This window comes from Paroedura picta, chromosome 4 (assembly GCF_049243985.1).
Source record: "Paroedura picta isolate Pp20150507F chromosome 4, Ppicta_v3.0, whole genome shotgun sequence".
Taxonomy (NCBI): Eukaryota; Metazoa; Chordata; class Lepidosauria; order Squamata; family Gekkonidae; genus Paroedura; species Paroedura picta.
The window spans coordinates 55,842,712-55,864,704 of NC_135372.1; the positions used below are offsets into that span (position 1 = coordinate 55,842,712).

The following is a 21,993-nucleotide window of genomic DNA, read 5'->3' on the forward strand; positions in this document are numbered from 1 at the left end:
AAAAATCAGGAGAGAAAAGGAACTAATTAAGCAGACATATTTTTCAAAGGACAGCAAAAGCCTAGAAATCCTTAACAGCATTCTGTCCACACATTAATAGCCTTGCACCGTAATTGCATTTAAAATAATAGAATACAGCAAACAGAACACATCATTACCTGGTCTAGTAACAAAATATTGAATGAATTGCAGTAATACCGATTTAAAAAACTAGAGAAGAACCAACCTGGGAGCAGAGTACAGCATGAACAAATTAATTCACTACTCAGTGAGATTTAACTGTATAGGAAGATTTTCTTGTATCTTGATTCTGTCTCCTGCTGTGTTTCCTGCCCCTCATTTGCAGTATCATCTGCAAATGTAATAACCACCTCTTCTATTCCTTCATCCAAATCATTTATAAATATGTTGAGAAACACAGGGCTCAGGCCAGATCCCTGAGGTCCTCCACTTGTCACTCCTCTCCAAGAGGATGACAAACCATTAACAAATACCCTTTGAGTGTGATCTGTCAACCAGTTATCAATACACCTAACAATAATAGGATCCATACTGCATTTTACCAACTTATCAACAAGAATGTCATGTAGAACCTTATCAAAAGCCTTACTGAAATCAAGATAAACTATGTCCATGTCACTCTTCTGATCCAGCAATATAATAACTTTCTAAAAAAAAAAAAAGAGGTTAGTCTGACATGACTTGTTCTTGAGAAAGCTGTACTGACTCTTAGTAATCACAGCCATCTGCTCTAGCTGCTCAAGGACAGACTGCTTGATGATTCATTCTAAAGTTTTGCCAGCTATAGACGTCAAGCAGATTTGTCAGTAGTTATCCAGATCCCACCTTTTCTCCTTAGATGGAAACAACATTTGCTGACCTCCAATCTTCTGGTACCAAGGCCAGGGCCTTTTCGGTCCTGGCTCCGCCCTGGTGGAATGAGCTCCCGGAAGAGCTAAGGGCCCTGTTGGATTTACCACAGGGCCTGCGAGACAGAGGGCCTTTCCACAGGGCCTGCAAGACAGAGCTCTTTCGCCAGGCGTATGGTTGAGGTTGGGGCAGAGTCCCGGGGGGGTTTCAGAGTGGTTCCCAAGCTCCATCAGACAGCTCCTGCTCTCATCAGATTAAGATCAGTGCCCCACCCCGAACAAACTGGGATTAGAATAAATTTATTGCTGCCATTGTGTTGTGTTGTGTGATTGGAATTTGATATGGGTAAATATTGGGGTTTTTATTGTTTTAGAACGTTTCTGATGTAAACTGCCACGAGACTATGGCAAGCGGTGGTATAGAAATCTAATAATAAATTAAAAATAAATAAACTCCCATCCCTCATCACGTGATATGCATTTGTTACAAGTTTATTCAAATTTGATCTCTCTGGCAATCATAATATGCGATTTCCAAGCTATCTTTCCAACTGTTCTATAAACCTTGGGCACCGAAATATCACATGAGCCAGATTTTCAATAGATCTATGGTTCCGAGACCAAACTCATTCATAAAATGAGTCTCTTCACTACTGACACTTGTAAAAGGTCCATGTGAGTTTCATTAAACACCTTTCTATGCTCAATAATCAGCACAGCAGTTCACCAAAGTTTGTCAGAACAGTTAAAGACAGAGAAAGAAGCTGCTAGTATAAAGAAACTGATATCATGGTACCAATAACTAAAAATCTGCTTGAGCACTCACATCTAGTAGTCTTCATTTAATTAAATGTCTGGCTACAAAGGGATCAAAACTCCTTAGGTATTTTTCTGGAAATCCTAATTTAGCTACTGGGATATCTGGGAGCATCATGACTTTTGTTTCATTTCCTTAGAGGCCAACATTACAAAAACTCATGATAGGGAGAAGATGTTCAGCCAAACATTAATAGCAATTTTATGAACTAATGTCACTACTGGGGTTAAAGATAACTCTGATCTGACAATAACTGATTAAGCAGAATTAAGTACTCCCAACAACATGTGTAAAAATTTATTCCCTATGATTTCCAGCAGGTATAAATTCCCAAATCAGGGCACCATATAACAACTGAGGGAATACTTCTGGCTTAAAATTTGCAACTAGGGCAACACCAACGAAAGTGCAAAGTTGCTAAGACCAGAAAAAGGAAATCTATGCCAAATAACTTTATTTCCCACGAGATTGCATAATGTACACCATTGTTCATATAAAGAATTAAAGCTTCCTGCCAGATGTTTAAATATAAATATATAACCCAAAGTAATAAATATTGTAAACTAGACTTCCTTTGTGAAAGGAAAAGTTTCTTCTAGTAAATTAATACAAACTATAATCTTGGTTTTCAGCTAAGCAAACCTGCATCACATAGACCAATTCTCATAAAGCAGACTCAACCAACTGCCGAGTTATCAAACATGCCAGATACTATAAACAATTTTATATGTTAAATCAAAATCACATGCTTACTCTGTATGTATGAAAGCCCTGGTTCCTGCAAAGCACGCTACCACATACCACAGCAAAACGGTCAAAGCAAAAGGTTAATTTTATATCCAGACATTTACAGTTATATATATACCACCTGCACATCCACCTAAAACACAAAATACAAGACTCCTACCTTCTCTCCAAAACACTTTCATCCAAAGATTCCAAACGCCTTCCTTCTAACAGTCTCTGAAACAACTGATATTACTTAACATCAGCTTTGAACACAGTTTTTCCCCAGGACATCCTGGCTGCGCACAATAGCACTCACAACAATGACTGTTAGTACTATTTCCATGTCTGGAAATGGCAACTATCTAGGCAGCTACACTTAAATGAGCACGCAACTTGATGGGAATAGGAAAGACTAATGTAAACACATCAGGCCAACCAACTTAATTAAAAACACACAGCCCATGAATTTATAGGAATCAGGACATCATCTTGAAATTTGCCAAACAGATTTTATAGCTGGAATTAGATAGCTCCAAATCATGCACTGTAGAACATTTCCACATTAACTGGTGCCTTAAGCATATTTGTTACTTGAGCAAAACTATGTGTTTATGTTTTTAAACAGTGGGGTCTGAGTTACCAGCCTCAAATCAGGTTTCCCTGCAGTCACACAGCAGGTAGAATATTCTGTGCACATGGAGCAGCAAAAATTGGGAAATAACTCCTCCCCCCCCCAACCCTGTTATAATGGCTTGGGGGAGGGGAAGAAGAGCCCCTCCTACTCCCACAGCAGCATTCCAAGCCCATTTAAGATTATTTTGTTTTATAAGAAAACTAAGGAAGGCTGCGGGAGAATCCTGACCCGGCTCATTAAAAGCCTGAATGTGTAGCTTGGCCCTTAATGGTACTGCATATTGCTACTGTAATTTGATTACTACTTGTTCAAAACGAAAATGCAGTATGCAGGCATTTTGAGCGTTTCTTTGTTGCTTCCAATTCTGTAATCCATGACACCAAAGTACTTGCTGGCCCCGTAACTACATTTTTAAAAAAAATGGAACTACACACATTATAGGATGTTTAAGAGGAAAACCCCCCCCCCCCTAAATGTGAATAATGAAAGGGGCACAAAGGGAGTGGCAAGGTTGTGGAATTACTAATTTTGAAATAAACCACAAACCTCATATTGCTATGTCAGGCCCAGTGCCAAATTTTTCGCAAAGTTTAGCTTTGCAATTTGTTAGCTTTGGACTTTATACCAGATTGCTCAAATCTTTAAATCCTCTTGATATTGCAAATGTAAATGCTCTCCGGAACTGAGCTGAAATTTAATTCACTGTCCCCGTCAGAGCTCTCTTACACCTTTCAGTTTGTACACAGTAAACATAACAGACCCTTAGGTAACCAAATGAGAACAAACACTTCATTTTATTTTTATTTCTACTAATGTTATTACTTCAATAAAACATCTTTCCAGTGCCTGCTACTTTCAAGTATAAAAATGCCAAGTTGTCTTCCATGGACTAATTACAAATAACACTTTTAGGATTACATTTAAACACAAATTGATGCAGGCTCTTTTAAATCAGAGATCAAAATTTAACATCACAGTGCCTTTCCAGGCTCTATGTTAAAATCTGCAGACAATCCCCTGAGAATAATCTGGCAAGGTATCACTTATTTTGGAACAAATAATTTCAGTGGTATCAGAACCAGGGAATAAGCCTGTAACTGCTTCTTTGATTGAACTGGCTTTGATTGAACTGGCTGAAACTGTGCATTCCAGCACATCAATACGTCTAATTTTCAACATGGCCCATCTGCAGATATTTAATGCCATGAATGAGCACCATGGAGAACAGATATTTTTGCAAATTTGGGGGCCTCCCAGGTTTACAGAAAGATCTGAAGACTTAAAAAAAATGGAAAGGGAGTTAGAATTCTTCCAAAGGAACATTGTCTGCACTCCAAGAGCTGCAGTGGGCATATTCAGGAAACAGAGATGGAGGAGGGGAGCTTCAGCCACCTCAGCAAGATAGGCGGTACTGGTTCACAGTGCGACAAGAGTGGCAGAGTGGGGAAGCACAGGAACTGCTGCTGCTCTCTGTTCTCCACAGCTGAGGTTACTGTGATATAAGTGGGAATAGCAGGAAATCAGAGCGATGTTGCTGCCGCAGAGGAGCGAGCCTGGCGAAAAAAATGATGAGTCTCTTCTGACGCACTGCCATGCGAGCCTCTGTCTAAAGGCTCAAAAGAGACGTGCTGTGTCTCTGTGCGGAGGTGGGGTGAGTGGGTGCCACTGACACCCTTAAAAGGGCCTGGGCACATGTGCTCAGCCTCTTTTCTCCCTGGCGCCACTGTGGGAAGCTTCCCACCCTCCCTCCCCTTTTGTATAAATGTGCCGTGAGCGATCGTGTTCAGTTCCAACATTAAAAGTTTTTTACTGTTTATTATCTCGGTGGCGGGTTGGCATGGGGAAAATCCTTTTGGGGGAAACAGGTCTGTGCATCAGTTCCCCCCAATCCTTGGGGGTCTCCTTAAAAAATTGGCACGTATGCAAGCAGAATGCCAACCCAGCTGGGTAGGCAGGCTCACACTGCCAAGTGGTTTGGGGAGACAGACAGAAGCTTATGCCCATTGGATCCTCATCAAGTCACCTTCCCAGGTGGGTTTCAGATGACAAGAAGTTCCACCCTATAGGCTGATGCCTAGGCTGGTTCTCCAGGGCTCCACCTGAGGCCTTGGGTTATTCATGGTCTGTTGACTGGTGTCTTGTTGGATTCTTCCTCATGCCATGCCAACTCTCCTTGCTAGGAGGGTAATAAAGCTGTGGCCTTATTTATTCCAAACTGTTCTGGTGCAGTGTCTTTTTTTTGCTGGCTATATTTCTGCTCTCCTGCTAAGCAATAGGAGCAACCCCTGCCACCAACACCAGCCCCACTGCCTCCCTCAGGAGGAACAGGCATTGCCACTGTTCACCTCCTGTGGTGTTGAGGCTTCCTACCAGCCCCACTACTGATACCTCTCCTTGGCAGGGCCAAGAGAGGAAAAGAAACTGCTGCCACTGCCCATTCCACTGTATGAGCCACATACGGTGGCTGGGGGAGGGGAATGCAGCAGTAGCTTTGCAATCTGGTAGCTGGTGGACAAGTGGAAAGGAAGGGTGGGATATTCCCCCCACTCCCCACAAGTCTTGCAGGTTCCAGCTTAGTAAATCATAAAACTAGATGACAACCATGAAGGTTGCCAGTTGTAGAGAAATAATAGTGGTTTCAGAACATAGTTTCCACACTTTACTTTTTCCCACCTTAAACTTTATTCAACATAGCTGCTCTTCCCAAAATGCTGCTGAACTTCGTACACCTAATGACAAACCTACAGCATACATACAAGTTACCATTATATCAGCCAAATCAGATATGGCAAAATTTCTGCTATGTACAAATGGGGTTTTATTTTTAATTTGTTTCTCTAAGTACACATTTTCCCTACTGTGTAAGATGTGCCAATTCTGAATATCACTGAAAACTAATGCAGTTGAAACACAGAGCCTCAGTTTCCAATAAAGGGATAACACTGGTCATATTGTTGGGATGTTATGATGTCTTCTGAAAATATACATGAAGAATCTTCACTAGCTATAGATTTGGGATAGGCATATGTTTGGTGAATTGGCGAATTCCATAAAACTATTTACTTGGTTTAATATGCAGTTACTCTGGAGAATATGAGGGTGCCATTATGGTTTATTGAACATCTATAGCAGGGGTAATCAAATTGTGGCCCTCCAGATGTCCATGGACTACAATTCCCATGAGCCCCTGCCAGAGTTTGCTGACAGGAGCTCATGGGAATTGTAGTCCATGGACATCTGGAGGGCCGCAGTTTGACTACCCCTGATCTATAGGGAAGAATACATACTCAGTGCCAGGTACAGGTCAAACCATCAGTATTATTTGTTGCTGCATGATGAAGCAATTTTACTTCTTACAATTCCTACCCATAAGCACAAGCAGCTCCCATCCCCTTACCTTTTACTTTTGCAATGACTGTTCCTGCAGAACTGAGAAGGTCAACCGCGTTGAGACTTGGGTGTTTGCTAATTATTGCCTTCAGAACTCGCAGCAGTTCCCCCAAACGTTCATGAACAACATGATGAAGACAATCTTGATTTTCTGGAAAAGAATTGAATTGTTAACAGCTCTGACAGGCAGAATGCTTACTAGATAATATGTTCTTGACTATGAAGAGAAAAAGAGTCAGATTACTAAGAAAATATTTTTTATGAAGTTAAGGGTGGCATTAAAAGTAAAATAAAAACTCACTGAAGTAAAGGCGATAAAACCATTTATTTCTATGGGACTTTGGTGACCATGCAACTAATTCTCTTTGAACTGTATCCAGAGTCACAAAACAAAAGCATTTATAACAAATGTTGTTTCTAGAAGAGTCATCAAAACTTCCAGGTCTAGTCCCACTGCTTATGTTAGTTTCAAAAAATGATGTTTAGATAGGAAAATACAATTTTAATAAAACATATTTGAAATGCTAATAACATATGTTCAATACCTATCACCGAGTTAGAAAGCAAGTCAGCAAAGAAACATAGTTGATTCAGAAGTATGGTGCTTGGAGGCCAATACTAGACTATATTGAGCAATACAACCAAGCTGGAAAGGGGGGGTGGGAGCAACCTTTAGATTGTATCTGCTAGCTAGATGATGTACTGTTAATTCTATGCTCTATCTTGTTTTTTTGTTTAAATAGTAACTATCCTTAGCACAACATCTACACACACCCTCCAGGCAAACTTTTCAGTGTTTCAGGCTGGGTTGTTATCAATATGCAGATGACAACCAACTCTATCTCCTGATGGACAGCCGGCTGGACTCCCCCTGGTAACATTTGCCAGTTGTTTGGAAGCAGTGGCTGGATGTCAAGCCGAGCAGTCTGAAACTCAACCCCTCTAAGACGGAGGTCCTGTGGCTGGGGGGAAGGGGACAGGATCAGGCAGCGCAACTCCCATGCCTGGACGGTGTGCAATTTACACCTGCACCAACCGCCAGGAATTTAGGGATGGTTTTTGATGCCTTCCTTACCATGGAGGCTCAGATCATGAAGGTAGCCCATACAGCATTTTTCCATCTGCGCCAAGCTTGGCTACTAGCGCCCTATCTGTCCTTGGACCAACTGGCCACTTCCAGACTGGACATCTGTAACTCGTTCTATGCGGGCCTACCCTTGTCACTGACCTGGAAACTTCATCTGGTTCAGAAAGTGGCCACTAGGGTCCTTACTAGGATTTCTTGGAGGGCTCACATTCAGCCAGTATTGAAATAACTGCACTGGCTACCAGTCTGCTTCCAGATCAAGTTCAAGGTTCTGGTTTTAACCTTCAAGGCTATATGTGGCCTGGGTCTTGCCTATCTGAGGGACTTCTTGTCTGCTTATGCCCCCCACGGGGCTTTCTGGTCTGCAGCTAGGAATCTGGTCTGCAGGTAGGAATCCGCCTGGCCTTGACCAGGGCCAAGGCCTTTTTCGGCCTTGGCCCCAGCCTGGTGGAACGAGCTCACAGAAGAGCTAAGGGCCCTGATGTAGCTGTCTAAGTTCTGCAGGGCCTGTAAGACGGAGCACTTCCACCAGGCATTTGGTTGAGGCTGGGGGGGAAGGAGTTGACTGGAGTTTCATTCAGGGGTCCTACCCTAGCTTAGCATCCCTGTAATATAATAATATAATAACTAGTGCTGATTTTGTTTGGCTGGACATTGAAATGGGATAGATTGTTTCTGCCATCTTGTGGGTTACTATATGTACTGTTATTATTTTAATGGGGCTTTTACGTGGTATTTCTTTATGGTTTTAATTGTTAGCCAACTCGAGGCAACAAAAGTCATGAGAGGTGGGATATAAATGCAAGTATAAATAAATAAATAAGTAAATAAATAATACAAAACAGAGAGAGGCATTAAGGAAGTCACATTCTTATCCTAAACTGCATCATCGGATTGTTGAGAGTATGAAAAACAGGTTGCTTAACTACAACAGTTATTGTCCAAATGGTCCACTGTGCAATCACAATGATGGGCTTTGAACCTGCACATAAAAGAAACTACCATCACTAGCTTTTAGATGTGAAAGTCTCCCAGCTTAGACACACAGCTGCAACAGGACATGCCCAAGGGAGAGAAATCACTCCTTCCTGCTCAGTTCCTTTGAAATTGTAAGTGTTCAATAGAACACTCAACTGTAGGAAAACAGGTAGGTGATGTAAATGCACAGGTGATCACTCAAAGAACAGTTACAGGTAGGCAAGCTTCTAGATTCTTTTGAGAATCTCAAGACTCCTTACTCAAGAGGCCAGCCTTGTGCAAAGTCTTCTGGGCACACTTCAGCCTCAAGTCGTAAAGTGGTAGTGCAGACACACGCATGCTGGCAGATAACAATGGCAGCAGCAATAGTTTTTGCCCTGTTACAAGACAACATGTTTCTGCCTGCTATCTTGTAAATTGCAATGTCTAATCTGTAAAGACGAGACAGTCATTTGATTCACCTACTCAAAGACCGTTTATGCACTGGGAACTTCACTGCCCCAGCTCTTGTGCAGGAGCACAAACAGGAGGCGGATGAGGTGCACCAGGCCAAATGCTCACCCATGTGGGTGCAGGAAGAGGTGGGGCACCCTGCCATGACTAAAACTCCAGCCTGCAGCACAGCATGAAACCTCCAGTGCATAAACGGTCAAACAGAGCATTAAGCATGGGGGAAGATTTTCATGGAAAGTACGGGTAACATGCCCTACACACAAGGTTATTTCCCACCTTAAAAGACATAGCAGCTAAAATAAACTTTGCCCCCATACAATCCAACATTTATTCTCCTTTATCAATGAGGGCCAGACAAAAAATTTGCCTCTCCTTTCCCTGTGAAACTTCAACTACACTAGAGCTGGGTGAAATTCTTAAGCCTCTTACTGAAGCCTGTATAATTTTTTCAAACCTCCTGGACATTTATAGGGTTGATACAGGTTTTAGTCAAGTACCCTTTTGCCAACCTGAGCAAAACTAGCAAGAATGGGAGAGAAACAGGTACTACCGCTCAGTGCTGATGAGCCCAAACACTGGATCTGACTGAAGACTTGCAAACCCAGTGCAGTTGGCATACAAATTAACTGGCTTTGAGTACAGCCTAGCGTCTTCAATGGCTTAAGGCCAGAAAGGTTATTAAGTCAGGAATTCAATACTTTATCAGAGACATCAGTATGTGATGAAGCACATTCCTCCCACTTGGAATGACTGGATACTAAAACTATTCCAATGAAAACATCAGGAAAGCTGCTGTTCAGCAGTCTGTGTTGATGGCAAGTGAGCAGATGTTTGTGTCAGTAGTAAGGAGGAATCTGCATTTGTGAGTATTTCTTTCCAGAACCGGAGAGTACATCATCACAAGGAATTACAATGCTGGAAGGGCCTCAAGGGGAAAGGAGTCCTGTGTGACTGTACTTTTTTTTTCCAATTCAAATATTTTATTGTGATATCAAACAAAATATCCATACCCATCACTAACCCATCAATTCATCAATCCAACATTCAATCACAAATAAATACAAATATACATTCAAGATTTCTCTCCTAATCCTAACAAATGAGATAGTAAACCTAAATCTGTGACATAAAAGGTAAAGGTAAAGATATCCCCTGTGCAAGCACCGAGTCATGTCTGACCCTTGGGGTGACGCCCTCCAGCGTTTTCTTGGCAGACTCAATACAGGGTGGTTTGCCAGTGCCTTCCCCAGTCATTACCGTTTACCCCCCAGCAAGCTGGGTACTCATTTTACCGACCTCGGAAGGATGGCAGGCTGAGTCGACCTTGAGCCGGCTGCTGGGATTGAACTCCCAACCTCATGGGCAGAGCTTTCAGACAACATTTCTGCTGCCTTACCACTCTGCGCCACAAGAGGCTCTAAAAATCTGTGACATAACTATGCTTAAAACCTGCTGTTGCTATGTTAAATTTTACAGATCTTCACAAAGTCTGGATAGTTATTTTTCATATAATTCCAAAACAATGTCCATTGCTTTGCATATTTTCCAAGATCGGAATCTTTGTAGATGGCAAACAATTTGGCAACTTCAGCGTAGTCCGGCAGTTTCGTTAACCACTCTTCAGTCGAGTGAATATCAGGGCTCTTCCATTTAGAAGCAAAAACAATTCTGGCTGCAGAAGTCGCATACATAAATAAAACTCTATGGCCTTTGTGGACTCTGCCCTCTAAAAGGTTCAATAGAAATAACTGTTTTTTTTTCAAAAATAAAATTTAAACATTTTTTAAAATTCCACAAGTATATTCTCCCAATACTGTCTTGCTTTCGTACATTCCCACCACATGTGAAAAAGTCACCCCTCTCCTGTTTATATTTCCAACATTTATCGTGTATTTTTAAATTCCATTTTGCTAACTTAACAGTTGGGAAGGGCTTTCTCCTCCCCCCCCCCCGGGCGGAAAAGAAACAGGGCTGGCACGTCTTCGACGCGCCAGCCCTGTTTCTTTCCCAGCGCGAAAGGTGTCCCCCGTCTTCCGTGCGAGTTCTGATGACGACCTGGCTTGTCGGCGGGCCGGCATCCAATGGTTGCAGTGGGGAGAAGCCGGCGCACGGCGGGGAGTGGGCTGGTCGGGAGGCGCTTTGCACCTCCTGACTCATCAGTTCTGGGGCCAGTGGCCAATTGCCAGCCGTGCTGAAGGCTGCTCCACCCCCCCAACCCCTCCTCCCCCCCAGGCTGCAGCCTTTCCCTTACTGATTCCTTCCTAACATGAAATATAATGAATTATTACAGTATAATATTTATGATTATGGTTTAAATTATAATATGCTAAGGTAGATATGTAGAGGTTATAAGATGTTAAATGTAACAAGGTAATAACAGAAAGTATTAATACAGTGAGAAATCTTTTGTTAATTATTAAGATTTAAATGAAGAGGTGGGATTCCCTTGTGTATTAATCTATCCTTATATTACATAGCACAATATACATATCAAATTGAAGACTATTATATATCGTGTTATATGTTTTACGATAAAAAGTCAGGAAGGAACTGACTGGGGCAGGCCAAAACAGGATAGATGTGTTATTGAATGGGGGAGGGAAATGATCTCCATCACTGGTGGCATCTGATAAGCCATGCAGGTTCTGCTAAATTGGGATTTTTTAAAGCTGAATTTTTTAAAGCTGCCTTGAGCAGGTTCTTGGGAAGGTAGCATAAAAATGTTCTACATAAATAAAATTCTGGATTTTAAATTCTCAATCATACATAACCTTAAAGGCAATTCAGATCACATCACCTCCACAACTGCAACTTTTAAAATTTGTATTATACCCACACAAAATTAACTCTACACTGAAAATTGTGACAGATGTCATATTAACTGGGAACTTCAATACACCCGGGTGTGTAAAGCAATTGTAAATTGTCTTGAAATTGTAACTGCAAGAAATGAAGCATTTTTAACAGATTAGTGGGTTAGAAAGACCTTCATCTGTTGCCAGATCTGCTGCCAAGCTGGTGCAACAATAGTCTGTTTGCAGTTACATTCTACAGTTTATGTTGACAAAAACAAGTGGCAAAAGCAAAAACTTTGGTGATGCAGTTAAAAACAAAACAAACCTCATCATAATTAGGGCTGTATTCGGTAATTTTAATCTATTTAGCCAGGAACCACCTCATATCAATGTAGTTGTTAATTGTTGTTAAAAATAACACAACATAAGCACAGAGGAAAATAAAAACAAAATCATACAATAAAATTGTGTTCTCTTTGAATGCAGAGTATTTAACACAGAAAACTGGGAGAATTTTGTAAATGAAATTACAATTTAAAAAATGAGAGGAACAGACAAGGTAGAAATCTCTCATGACTTAACGAGGGCTTTTTGGGGGGAGGTAAAGGAAGCATGATTGTTAACATTCCAATCCTAAAAATAGATTGTCCGATCAGATGACAATAACTCTGACTTCCAACATTGAGTGTTATGACATTACATTCCCATAAAACGTGGCCTTTCTGGAATTATGGACAAAGGAAATGAGTACTCTTTCCAAGTACATTAAAGTGTAATGGGAAGTTTTTACTTCTGCCATTAAGCCACTAGATGGTTCTTTTTTAAGTTAGGAAGATTAAAAAACACTAAGGAAACAAGCCACTAAGAATTCAAAGGCAACTGAAGAGTTATCATTTAAAGAATATACAGAGGTCTAGGAATGAAGCAGAACTCTCCTACTTCCCTGCTCTCAGAGGCAACAGGAAAACAACTGAGAAGGGTGATTTTAACCAGGGAGGTAACAGCTATTGCCAGTGACTTTCTGACTCCAATGAATCAGAGAGAAAATAACCTAATATTGAACATTGTGCCCTCAGTTTTGGATGAGCACAACTCATAATACACTAGACCTGTTAAGCCTATTCTAGACATTCTTATTTTTCAGCTCAAGGCATACAAGTGGCAAATTTTCCACGGTTTCATTCATTCATCTTTGGTGTCAAAAAGACAATTTATTTTCTAATTTTAATATCTATTTTCTCACAGCTAGTAATAATGGCCTCAGTTAAAGATTCTGCCTATCCCAATCCAATCCAAACATAAAATAAAATTCCATAATCTCATGTGTTAACTTCACTACAATTTCCTGCCAGTTCAGTTTTAATTACATTATATACAGTTCAGAAAGGCACTGTTGTATTAGCTTAGCCTCCCTCATGAAACCCAAAAGCTCCATGGAAAAGTAGGTGTCTGTAAACAAACAAAACAGTTTCTATATGTACACTACTCTCAGTCAGTCTCAGGAGGGAGATATAGAAATGTAGAAATTGGTATTTCCCGATATTTCCGAATCCCAGTACCGGTATGGTATTTGAATATGGCAAGTACTCAGGAATCCTGAATTTTTCCAGCTCCATTATAGCCTATGGAGACCATTATAGTTAATAGCCCCATTGATTATAGTGGAGAATTGATCCAGGAGCAACTGGGGCTTTGTGGGGCTGTTTTTTGAGGTATAGGCATCAAAATTGCAGGATAATCTCTCCACACCCCAAAAATACAAACATACATTTGAAACTTTTTTGGACCGGGGAGTCCAATTTTATGGCTCCCCAAAGAAGGTTTTAAGAGCCTCTTGTGGCGCAGAGTGGTAAGGCAGCAAACATGCAGTCTGAAAGCTCTGCCCATGAGGCTGGGAGTTCAATCCCAGCAGCCGACTCAAGGTTGACTCAGCCATCCATCCTTCCGAGGTCGGTAAAATGAGTACCCAGCTTGCTGGGGGGTAAACGGTAATGACTGGGGAAGGCACTGGCAAACCAGTATTGAGTCTGCCATGAAAACGCTAGAGGGCATCATCCCAAGGGTCAGACATGACCTGGTGCTTGCACAGGGGATACCTTTACCTTTAAAGAAGGCTTACAAGGGAGGGGGAAAAGGGATTTAAATTTTCAAGGGAACTCCCTTTAAAATTAAATGTCTTTTGCAAGTTGAAGTGCATGTGAACTTCAAGACATCGCAAAGGCTCACAGTCCCTTTAAAAATGGCCCAAAGTCCCTTTAAAAGCCTTTTTCAAGATGAGAGTTCAGTCCAAAAGCATTTGGAGCGCCTTTTAAATGCACTGTGGCTATCTGGCAGCCTGGAATAGTTTTGAGATTTTACAGGCTTCACCAAATCTGGCTGAATTAATATCCGAAAAATACTGATCAGGTATTTTGGGAGTATTTTTTTTGGCTTGGATTAGCTGAATGCACATCCCTATGGGAATGTATATTCTAACACCTTTTAAGGAACTGATTATACAACCTCCTAGATATCTAAGTTACATTAAAATTCCACTTTTATTAAACAGCTACATCTATTATCCTGTTTACAGTGTACAAATATTCCTCTGCAACCAACAAGGGCAAAAAAAAATTTACTTCTGTGTTGTTACACAGCTTTCTAATTTCAAAGTGCTGGTAGTAGTTATGGCAATGGTACAGGGAATAGGGGAGGGGAAGAAGAGAGGGAGTAAACCTACCTAACTGTGCATCAGTCCAAGTTTTATGAAGTTCATAGCTTCTTATATCATGTATTAGGGTTTGTGTTGAATGGGGCATAAAGTTCCAACAGAAATTAGAACAAGCAGCTCGGACTAAATAATCAACAAGTTCTTATTGCAGTATAACAAATATTGTAGCAGTACAGCAAAAGGGAAGATTGCTTTGCTTAAATGCAAACTATAAAAATAAAAATACCATGTATTTTTTAAAAAATTCAGATTAGTTCTGTATTTGGGCAACAAAACTCCCCCATAAGCATTGCGGACAAAGCAAAAAGGATCAAACAATGAGTTGTGTTTTCACTGTCTGACAGATCTGTGCAGCTGTTGGAAAAACTCCAAGTTGAACTCATCACATATTTCCCCCTATCTTTCCAATACTGCCCCTCCATACTGTTGAATACCTGTTGGAAGGTCCAGGGAACATAGTCTCAAAGCAAATATGGGCATATGAATTCTATTTCACACATGCTCCTTTAAAGAAAACATACTGATTCACTTTACATTCCCCTCAATTACAAATATGGTGAAAAATCATCAGAGACGACACATGAGAAATATTGTTAACTGGACTGATTTTTGTCTTTGCAACTTGGCTGCTACATTGGTTGCCTGCTCAAAACTAAGGATATAAGGCATGATAGAGATGTTTTAAATAAATAATACTTAACAGTGATGCTTTGTATAAGGGATTTACTCTCAGAAAATGTAACTTTCCCAGTTTTCCTCCTTCTGCAGCATCAGTTCCTCTTGAACATGGTATGTTCAGTCATGAATAGTGAGAAAAAAACTTTTTCCCAAAATCTTTAAAGGCAATGATTTATCATGACCTAAACATCTAGAATGTAAATAACTAGTGATAAGGAATTACTTGTAAAAAATATTAATAGAAATTTAGAAATAAAATAATCAAATATTCCATTTACAAAAGCCACAGAAATAAGCTAATTTCATTTATTGTCAAATCCAGACTGGTTTTTAATTTTGTTTAACCTGTAATTGGAAAATAGACAACATAATTGGGAGATTTTTTTAAACCTTATAAAGTAGCTCTGGAATATTCTGAGAGGCTTTGTTTCAGTATGAAGCACATTTGTCGGATGTACAGAGAACATCACGTAATCTAACTCAAACTCCCACAGTATCTCTTCCTCCAAAGCACAGTAATAATTATTTTACATATTTGAGTATCAGAGATCTACTCAGAAACACTGGGTTTGGGTTCAGTTTGTTTTGTGAATTAAAACTGTATTGGGGTTCTTTGATGTTATTTCAAAGTGTACTTGGGAAAAGTCTGGTTTCAGTGAAAAGCACATTACTACGTATGACTCCCAATCAATTGGAATGAAATTCTCTAGACTGTAGACTTCTGGACTTCAGCCAAAGCATTTTCCCTTAAAATCCTGGCAGACAGGAGAAATATACCCATTTTAGTTGCTATTAAAGTTTTCACTCGCAGAACAGGCAAGGGGAGTGGGGGATCCTCAGAAGAACAAGATAAAGTGAAAGGGAAGGAAGCAAGTTTTTTCTCTCCTCATCATGTTTTCTCATTAAAAAAAATAAAAGTGGCCTGCTTTAGCTGTCAATATATAGAAGCATGCATAATAAAGTCAGGGCTACTTTTACATCAGGAGAGAGCTGTCAACCTTTTGTCACCTTCTAGCATGTTTTATTTCTTTTATTTTAACTGTTGAAAGACAAGCACCTCAGTTCTGCAAAACAAGCAAAAGACATACCACTAGCAGGAGTGAACAGATCATAATATGGCTGCTTCTTTGGCTGCCCCCTTCCCTGACCGCATATTTCCCTGCAAAGGTATCAGGCTTGAGAGAAGGGAACTGGGCAAGGCTGAAGCAGTCGTGGAAAGGGACACTGACAGCATATCTTTGATAGACAACTGTAGGGCCACTTCAGCTAATCCTGGTTACTACTGCATAGGCAATGGCAAACCACTTTTGATCATCTCTCATTTTTAAAACCTTATGATGAGACTATTCCAAAATGAAAAATTATATAGTGCTGGAAGACAGAGCACCAGGGCAGAAGACACACAATGAGCTGCTGGGAAATAGCTGAAGGCAACTATACTATTCTTAATAACACAACTGGGCTGAAGTTGAAAGGAGATTCAGTGGTTGATGTGAATGGATGCAAAAGGAATGTCCAAACCTTTTCTACAATATTAACAGGAACATGAAATGTGAGAAGTATGAATCAAGGTAACCTTGAAATTGTAAAACAAGAAATCAGGAAGACGTTCCTGACAGAATGGCTTCTCAGCGGAACAGGCTTCCTCAGGAAGTGGTGGGTTCTCAGTCTTTGGATGGAGAGGCTGATTCTGTGAAGGCTCAAGGTGGTGGCAGGTTACAATGGGTGAGCGAGAGGGATGTGAGTGTCCTGCATAGTGTAAGGGGTTGGACTAGATGACCCAGGATATGCCTTCCAACTCTATGATTCTGTGAAATGGAATCCTTAAGCATTGCAATCCTGAAAGTCAGTGAACTTGGACAGCAGGGTAGGGGAGCTGGACTGGGAAGAAGTCATGTGTGGCCCAACTCCGATGGGACACAGGCTGTTCTCACCTCACCATGCGGTGAGTGGGTGGAGCAAGGGCAGTCCTTGCACTCTATATAAGAGCACACACAGCACGTGGCAGCCTCTTGTTCCTCCATTCCAAAAACGCGTTCCCACCCTCTCTCCCTAGTTATTGTATTCTGCTGCTTTTTCTTTATACTTGCAATATTTTGTCATAACTGGCAGTTATGCCTGGGGGTGGATCCTTTAAATTCATACATCTGATTAAATGGACTCTAGCTCATAAAAACTTAAACTTCAATAAATCTGTCTTTAAGATTTTGCGGGTCTCCAAATATCACTTCCTCTCAGATTAACACCAGTTATTCAAGCTCTGGATAGAATAAAAGTACACATTCAAAAGGAGATAGTGCTCAATTGATATATGGGAAGTATGACATCTCCTAGCATGACCATGGTTCCTAACACTGCATGCATGCAGGAGAAAACCTGATTTATCCTCTTGGGCCTCCACATGTGAAAAAGGTGCCAAAAGATCATTTTTAAATGGCTTGCATTACGGGCACATATTCAGATCTACTCAAGCCAGAAATATATCCCAAAAAATCCTTATTGGTATTGTTTGGGTATATTTCAGCATCCTAAAAATAGCTGGGGGGGGGGGGTTGCGAAGCAAAAAAAAAAATCCCCCAAAATCCCAAATATATTCAGGGCAAGTAAAAAAGCAGCGAAAAGGCTGTTGGACTTTCTACCGCAGGCCCTTTAAAATTTAAAGGGGCTACAGAAGTCAGCCCAAGGATCAACGGGACCAGCAGAAAGCAGACTGCTTCTAACTGGATCTACTTTTGGCTGACTGGCTTCTTATGCAGCCTCATTTAAGTGAGGTTGCACAAGAAGCCAGTCCAAAGATCTACCTCCTTCCCCCCCCACACACACCTATTTCTTTCTTCTTGGGTTTAACCTCCCACCCAAAATAAAAATTGGTATTGCCCAAAGAACCCAGATACAAATACAATATCAGTATCAGGATCTGGGATTTTTCAGAAATCTTGATTTTTTTCCCCCGGCCTAATAGAACCAAAAAGTATCAGCACGCTACTAGTTTACCCAGGCTAATTGATATCACTTTCAATTCTAGGAAAATATGTAATGAGTTTGAAGTAATTGAAAAATAGGCTAGATATTCTTACAGTAAACTTTATTCAGCATTGTCAACAAACAAATTTCAAGTGAAGCAAACAAAACCTATTAATTTTATTTATACAACTTGTTCTGTACATGGCAAACTCACAGCATTTGCTTTTCCAGAAGGCAGGATTTTACTTGCAGTATGAGGATATCTCTGCCAAAATTACTTGAGTAGTATTTATTTTCTTTTTAGTATTATTGGTCATTTCTTATGTATGTTTTCCCATTTTCACCTTAAGCAACAGGGGAAGAAGAATGTTTGACAACTCACCTTAGCACAGACCACATAGAGGCAGGATTATGAGATTAGACTGCTAATAAAGAAATGGACTTTGCCTTGTGAACTGTTCAAAGTAGCATATTATTACCAAGGATGGCCCAGGACAGTTTGTTCTTTAGTAAGAAAATCCAAGTGCCCAGGGTACTAAAAATTAGACATAAATTGACCACAGGTCCACCCTTTGTAGGAGTTGAACAATCTCCACTCCTGGGGATTTTACCCAAAAGATTTCCCACTGATGCTTCAGAAAAATCAGTGAAACAGAGCACCAAGAGTAAGACAGTGAAATCTCTAAACCTTAGGGAATAGATTTGCCACAGTTCTGAAATGGCACAAGGGTGCTCCCTACAGAAAATGATTTCTACATCCTGAGATCCTTACTGTGCATACTGTAAGGCAAACAGCTCAATTTGCTTTAAGTACCAGAATAATAAGAGTACAGTTCTTTTCTGTACAATTCTAACACTCACAAAACTTTTTTGAAGTGTTAACTGATTGTGCTACTGAGTGTGCATGCATGAGCTCACAAGGGAAATGCACTCCCAAGGCTTTCTTGAAGTTTGCAAAACTTTAGTGAAGCCACAGGTTGTACATATCAAGAGTACTAAATTGAGAAGTTACACAAGTGTGTTCTTTGGCATTTTTTGGGGGGGGTCAGTGTCTGAAGTCTTTGGACAGCAGGGTGGGGGTAGAATGACTTTAAAAATCTTCATTGCTGGAATTCTCACTGAAGGAGATTAAACCCAGTAAGTGGTCCATACAAAGAAAAGTGGCATTTGATCGCAAATATCTGATGTCATACCTTTAGTAAATATAGTAAGCTCAAGTAACTGACAGTTTGACGATGCTTAATCATATCCATTGGATAGAGGTCACATGCATGCTATTGTTATACTTCAGAACTGTAACTGTTTGTTCTACTTACAGAGAATCTAACACCTCTTCACTAAGTTTTAACTTTGTAAAGAATCTCTGCAACATTTCACAGAAGATAACAATTTGTTTCAATTTGAAGTTTGCATTAAAGTGCTGATATTTGTGCAGTTAAATTTAGCATTTATCTAGTTCAGTATATAAATTCTGCCCTAGTAAAAATATTGAATGTGTTGTGTGCATGTGACAGGAATATAATTCTTATGAGTCAGTAATAAGTGGACATTAAGTGTCATGAACAGCCACTCCAGATTTGGCAGCCATGGGTTCAAGGACACTCATCTAAATCTAAAATCTAGAAGAAAATCTAGTATTTGCTGTTTTATAAAGCTAGAAGAAGAAAAAACTGTTAGGAACAGTTGTTTCTTTTAACAGAGCAATGCTGTTTTAAAGAGCATGTAAGTCAACAAAAATTAAGTTCCCCAGTAGGTGTTGAATCTGAACACTGAAATATATTTGCTCAAGAAATATACCCCTACCAACTGTTGATCTTTGACACTATAGCAACAAGTGAACATTTGTTCTGAAGGAATGCAGAGTATGCGATTGGGGGAGGGCAAGTGTTCACAACTTTAAGTCACAGAGAAAGTTAGACTTAACAAGAAAGTTAATTGAATCTGCAAGCTACCCGTTACACTATATGTACTTTGTCAATATTGTTAATCTTGTTCTCAAATCTATTATTGACTAATTAAAGCAGTTTCCTCAACTTTAATGTTTACTACAAATAAGCTATATTATACAACTAGCTTCAAAACCCATTCCTAAGAACAGCCTTGAAAGGGTCCCCTCCCCTGGCCAGGCAGCTTAAGGTGGCCTTGGGTGGCAGCTTGCAGCCAGATCAAGTGGGGCACCTCAGCAGTCAGCTCCTTAGCAGTCCTTAACGAGCAGTCAGCAGGCCAGGAGGCCCTCGTCAGCAGACCTAGCCTAGCAGGCCAAGAGGCCCTCGTTAGGACACCCTCCACCACGATCCTTTGCCCAGGGCCTCTCCCCTTACCTGTTGCTGGCTCCAGGCACTGAGGCATCTGACAGCAAAGAGGCTAGAGTCCAGGGATGGAGGGTGGGAGTTGCAGGGGCAGGGCCAATCAGGGCAAAGCTCGCTGCACCCTGATTGGCCCTATTCCAACTTGGACAGCCATACACGTCCCACCCCCTAGGCTGTTTCATTAATATATAGGGGAACAACAATGGATAAGGATGTATATGCAGATATAGAAACTGAAATGCAATTGGTGGTTTAGTCAACTGAATTTATACTTACCAATCTAAATAAGGATCATTAGAACTCTGACAAATAATTTAAAAGGAATCCCCAGCTAATCCCCTGATATGCTAAGGTGTGCAATTGTTTGCTAGGCTTGGTAGCCTGCCATTGTTTCTGACAGCCAAGAAGTCTTGGTTCTATCACTTTCTGCTCCATAACATGAAAAGGGTTGTGTGGGTGAGAGAGAGAGAGAGAGAAAAGGGGGGGGTCAGGTTTCATAGGCCTGGTCGGGTAGAGCTGGTTTGTGCAACAGGTGCTCAGTGGTGACGCCCTCCTTTAAATTTTAAGGGCCTCATTTTCTACCTGGCCTCAGACCAGACCTCTGAAATTGAAGGCCAAGTCTACCTTTGTAGAAAATAATGGCCCTTAAAAATGTTAAGGGATGGAAGGTGCTCCAAACAGCCTATCAGGGCTGATTATTTTCTGTAGACAGAAGACCAGGCCTCCAAGGTCTCAAGCATCTCCAGTCCCTTCGAATAGGGTAGGAGAATAATATTTTCACATAGAAAATAGTGGCCCTTTCAAATTTAAAGGGAGTGAGATGCTTTCACGACATCGGTTTGAGAGGCCAGCCTCCTCTTTCTTTCCCTCCCTGGTTCTGCTGCCTCTGGGGCAAGAGGAATGGGAGGCTGTGAAGGTTGGGGTCTTAAATATGACACATCATAGAGAGCATGATGTAAAGGTCAACCAGTGTGGTCTCTACCTCAAACTTCCAATAGATTTAACCCAACTGGCTTCTAAATAAAATAAATTCAGCAACCATGAGGGAAATAGAAAAATAACATAAATTCTATTTGCTCTCAGGGATAGGAAAATAAAGTGGTTCAATGAAAAAGGACAAACTATTTACAGGTGTAACAGTGATTATTTAGGAAAGCAGTTTGATGTAGTGATTAGGAACATAAACATCTAATCCGGCAAACCGGGTTTGATTCCCCACAACCCCACATGTGTGAGGAGAGTAAAGAGAAGGCAATTGAACACCACTTTGAGACTCCTCTGGTAGAGAAAAGCAGCATATAAGAACCAACTCTTCTTCTAAATTCATATCCTTGAGGTGAATACTGGCCTCCTCTTGTGGTGAACTCCTTAGAAAACACAAAATTGGGGCATTGAGACAAATACAGTCCCTTCCTTAAGCTCATCTGTTTTAACATAGAAGACAGGTTCTGAGACTTCCAAAATCTCCTGAGACAGGTTGTCTCAAAACTAACACACTGGAAACACACACCCTATCTCACGTATCCATTTGTTTAGCCTGGTTAAAAACAAGAAGGCAAACTCAAAGATCCCTCCATTCT

The 21,993-nt window shown here is 40.7% G+C and overlaps 1 protein-coding gene across 3 annotated transcripts in view; it reads right to left on the reverse strand.

Annotated features, from left to right (window-relative positions):
- The window catches only part of ARHGAP29 (Rho GTPase activating protein 29), a 62,954-nt gene that overhangs the window by 31,223 nt on the left and 9,738 nt on the right, over window positions 1–21,993 (reverse strand). For 2 of the 3 annotated variants that reach the window (XM_077332934.1, XM_077332935.1), the window contains exon 3: window positions 6,447–6,590. In XM_077332934.1, coding sequence (XP_077189049.1) covers window positions 6,447–6,590 — 144 coding nt within the window. Of the gene's footprint in view, window positions 1–2,593; window positions 2,738–6,446; window positions 6,591–21,993 lie in introns of those variants that run through there. The other variant, XM_077332936.1, reaches the window with a different exon arrangement.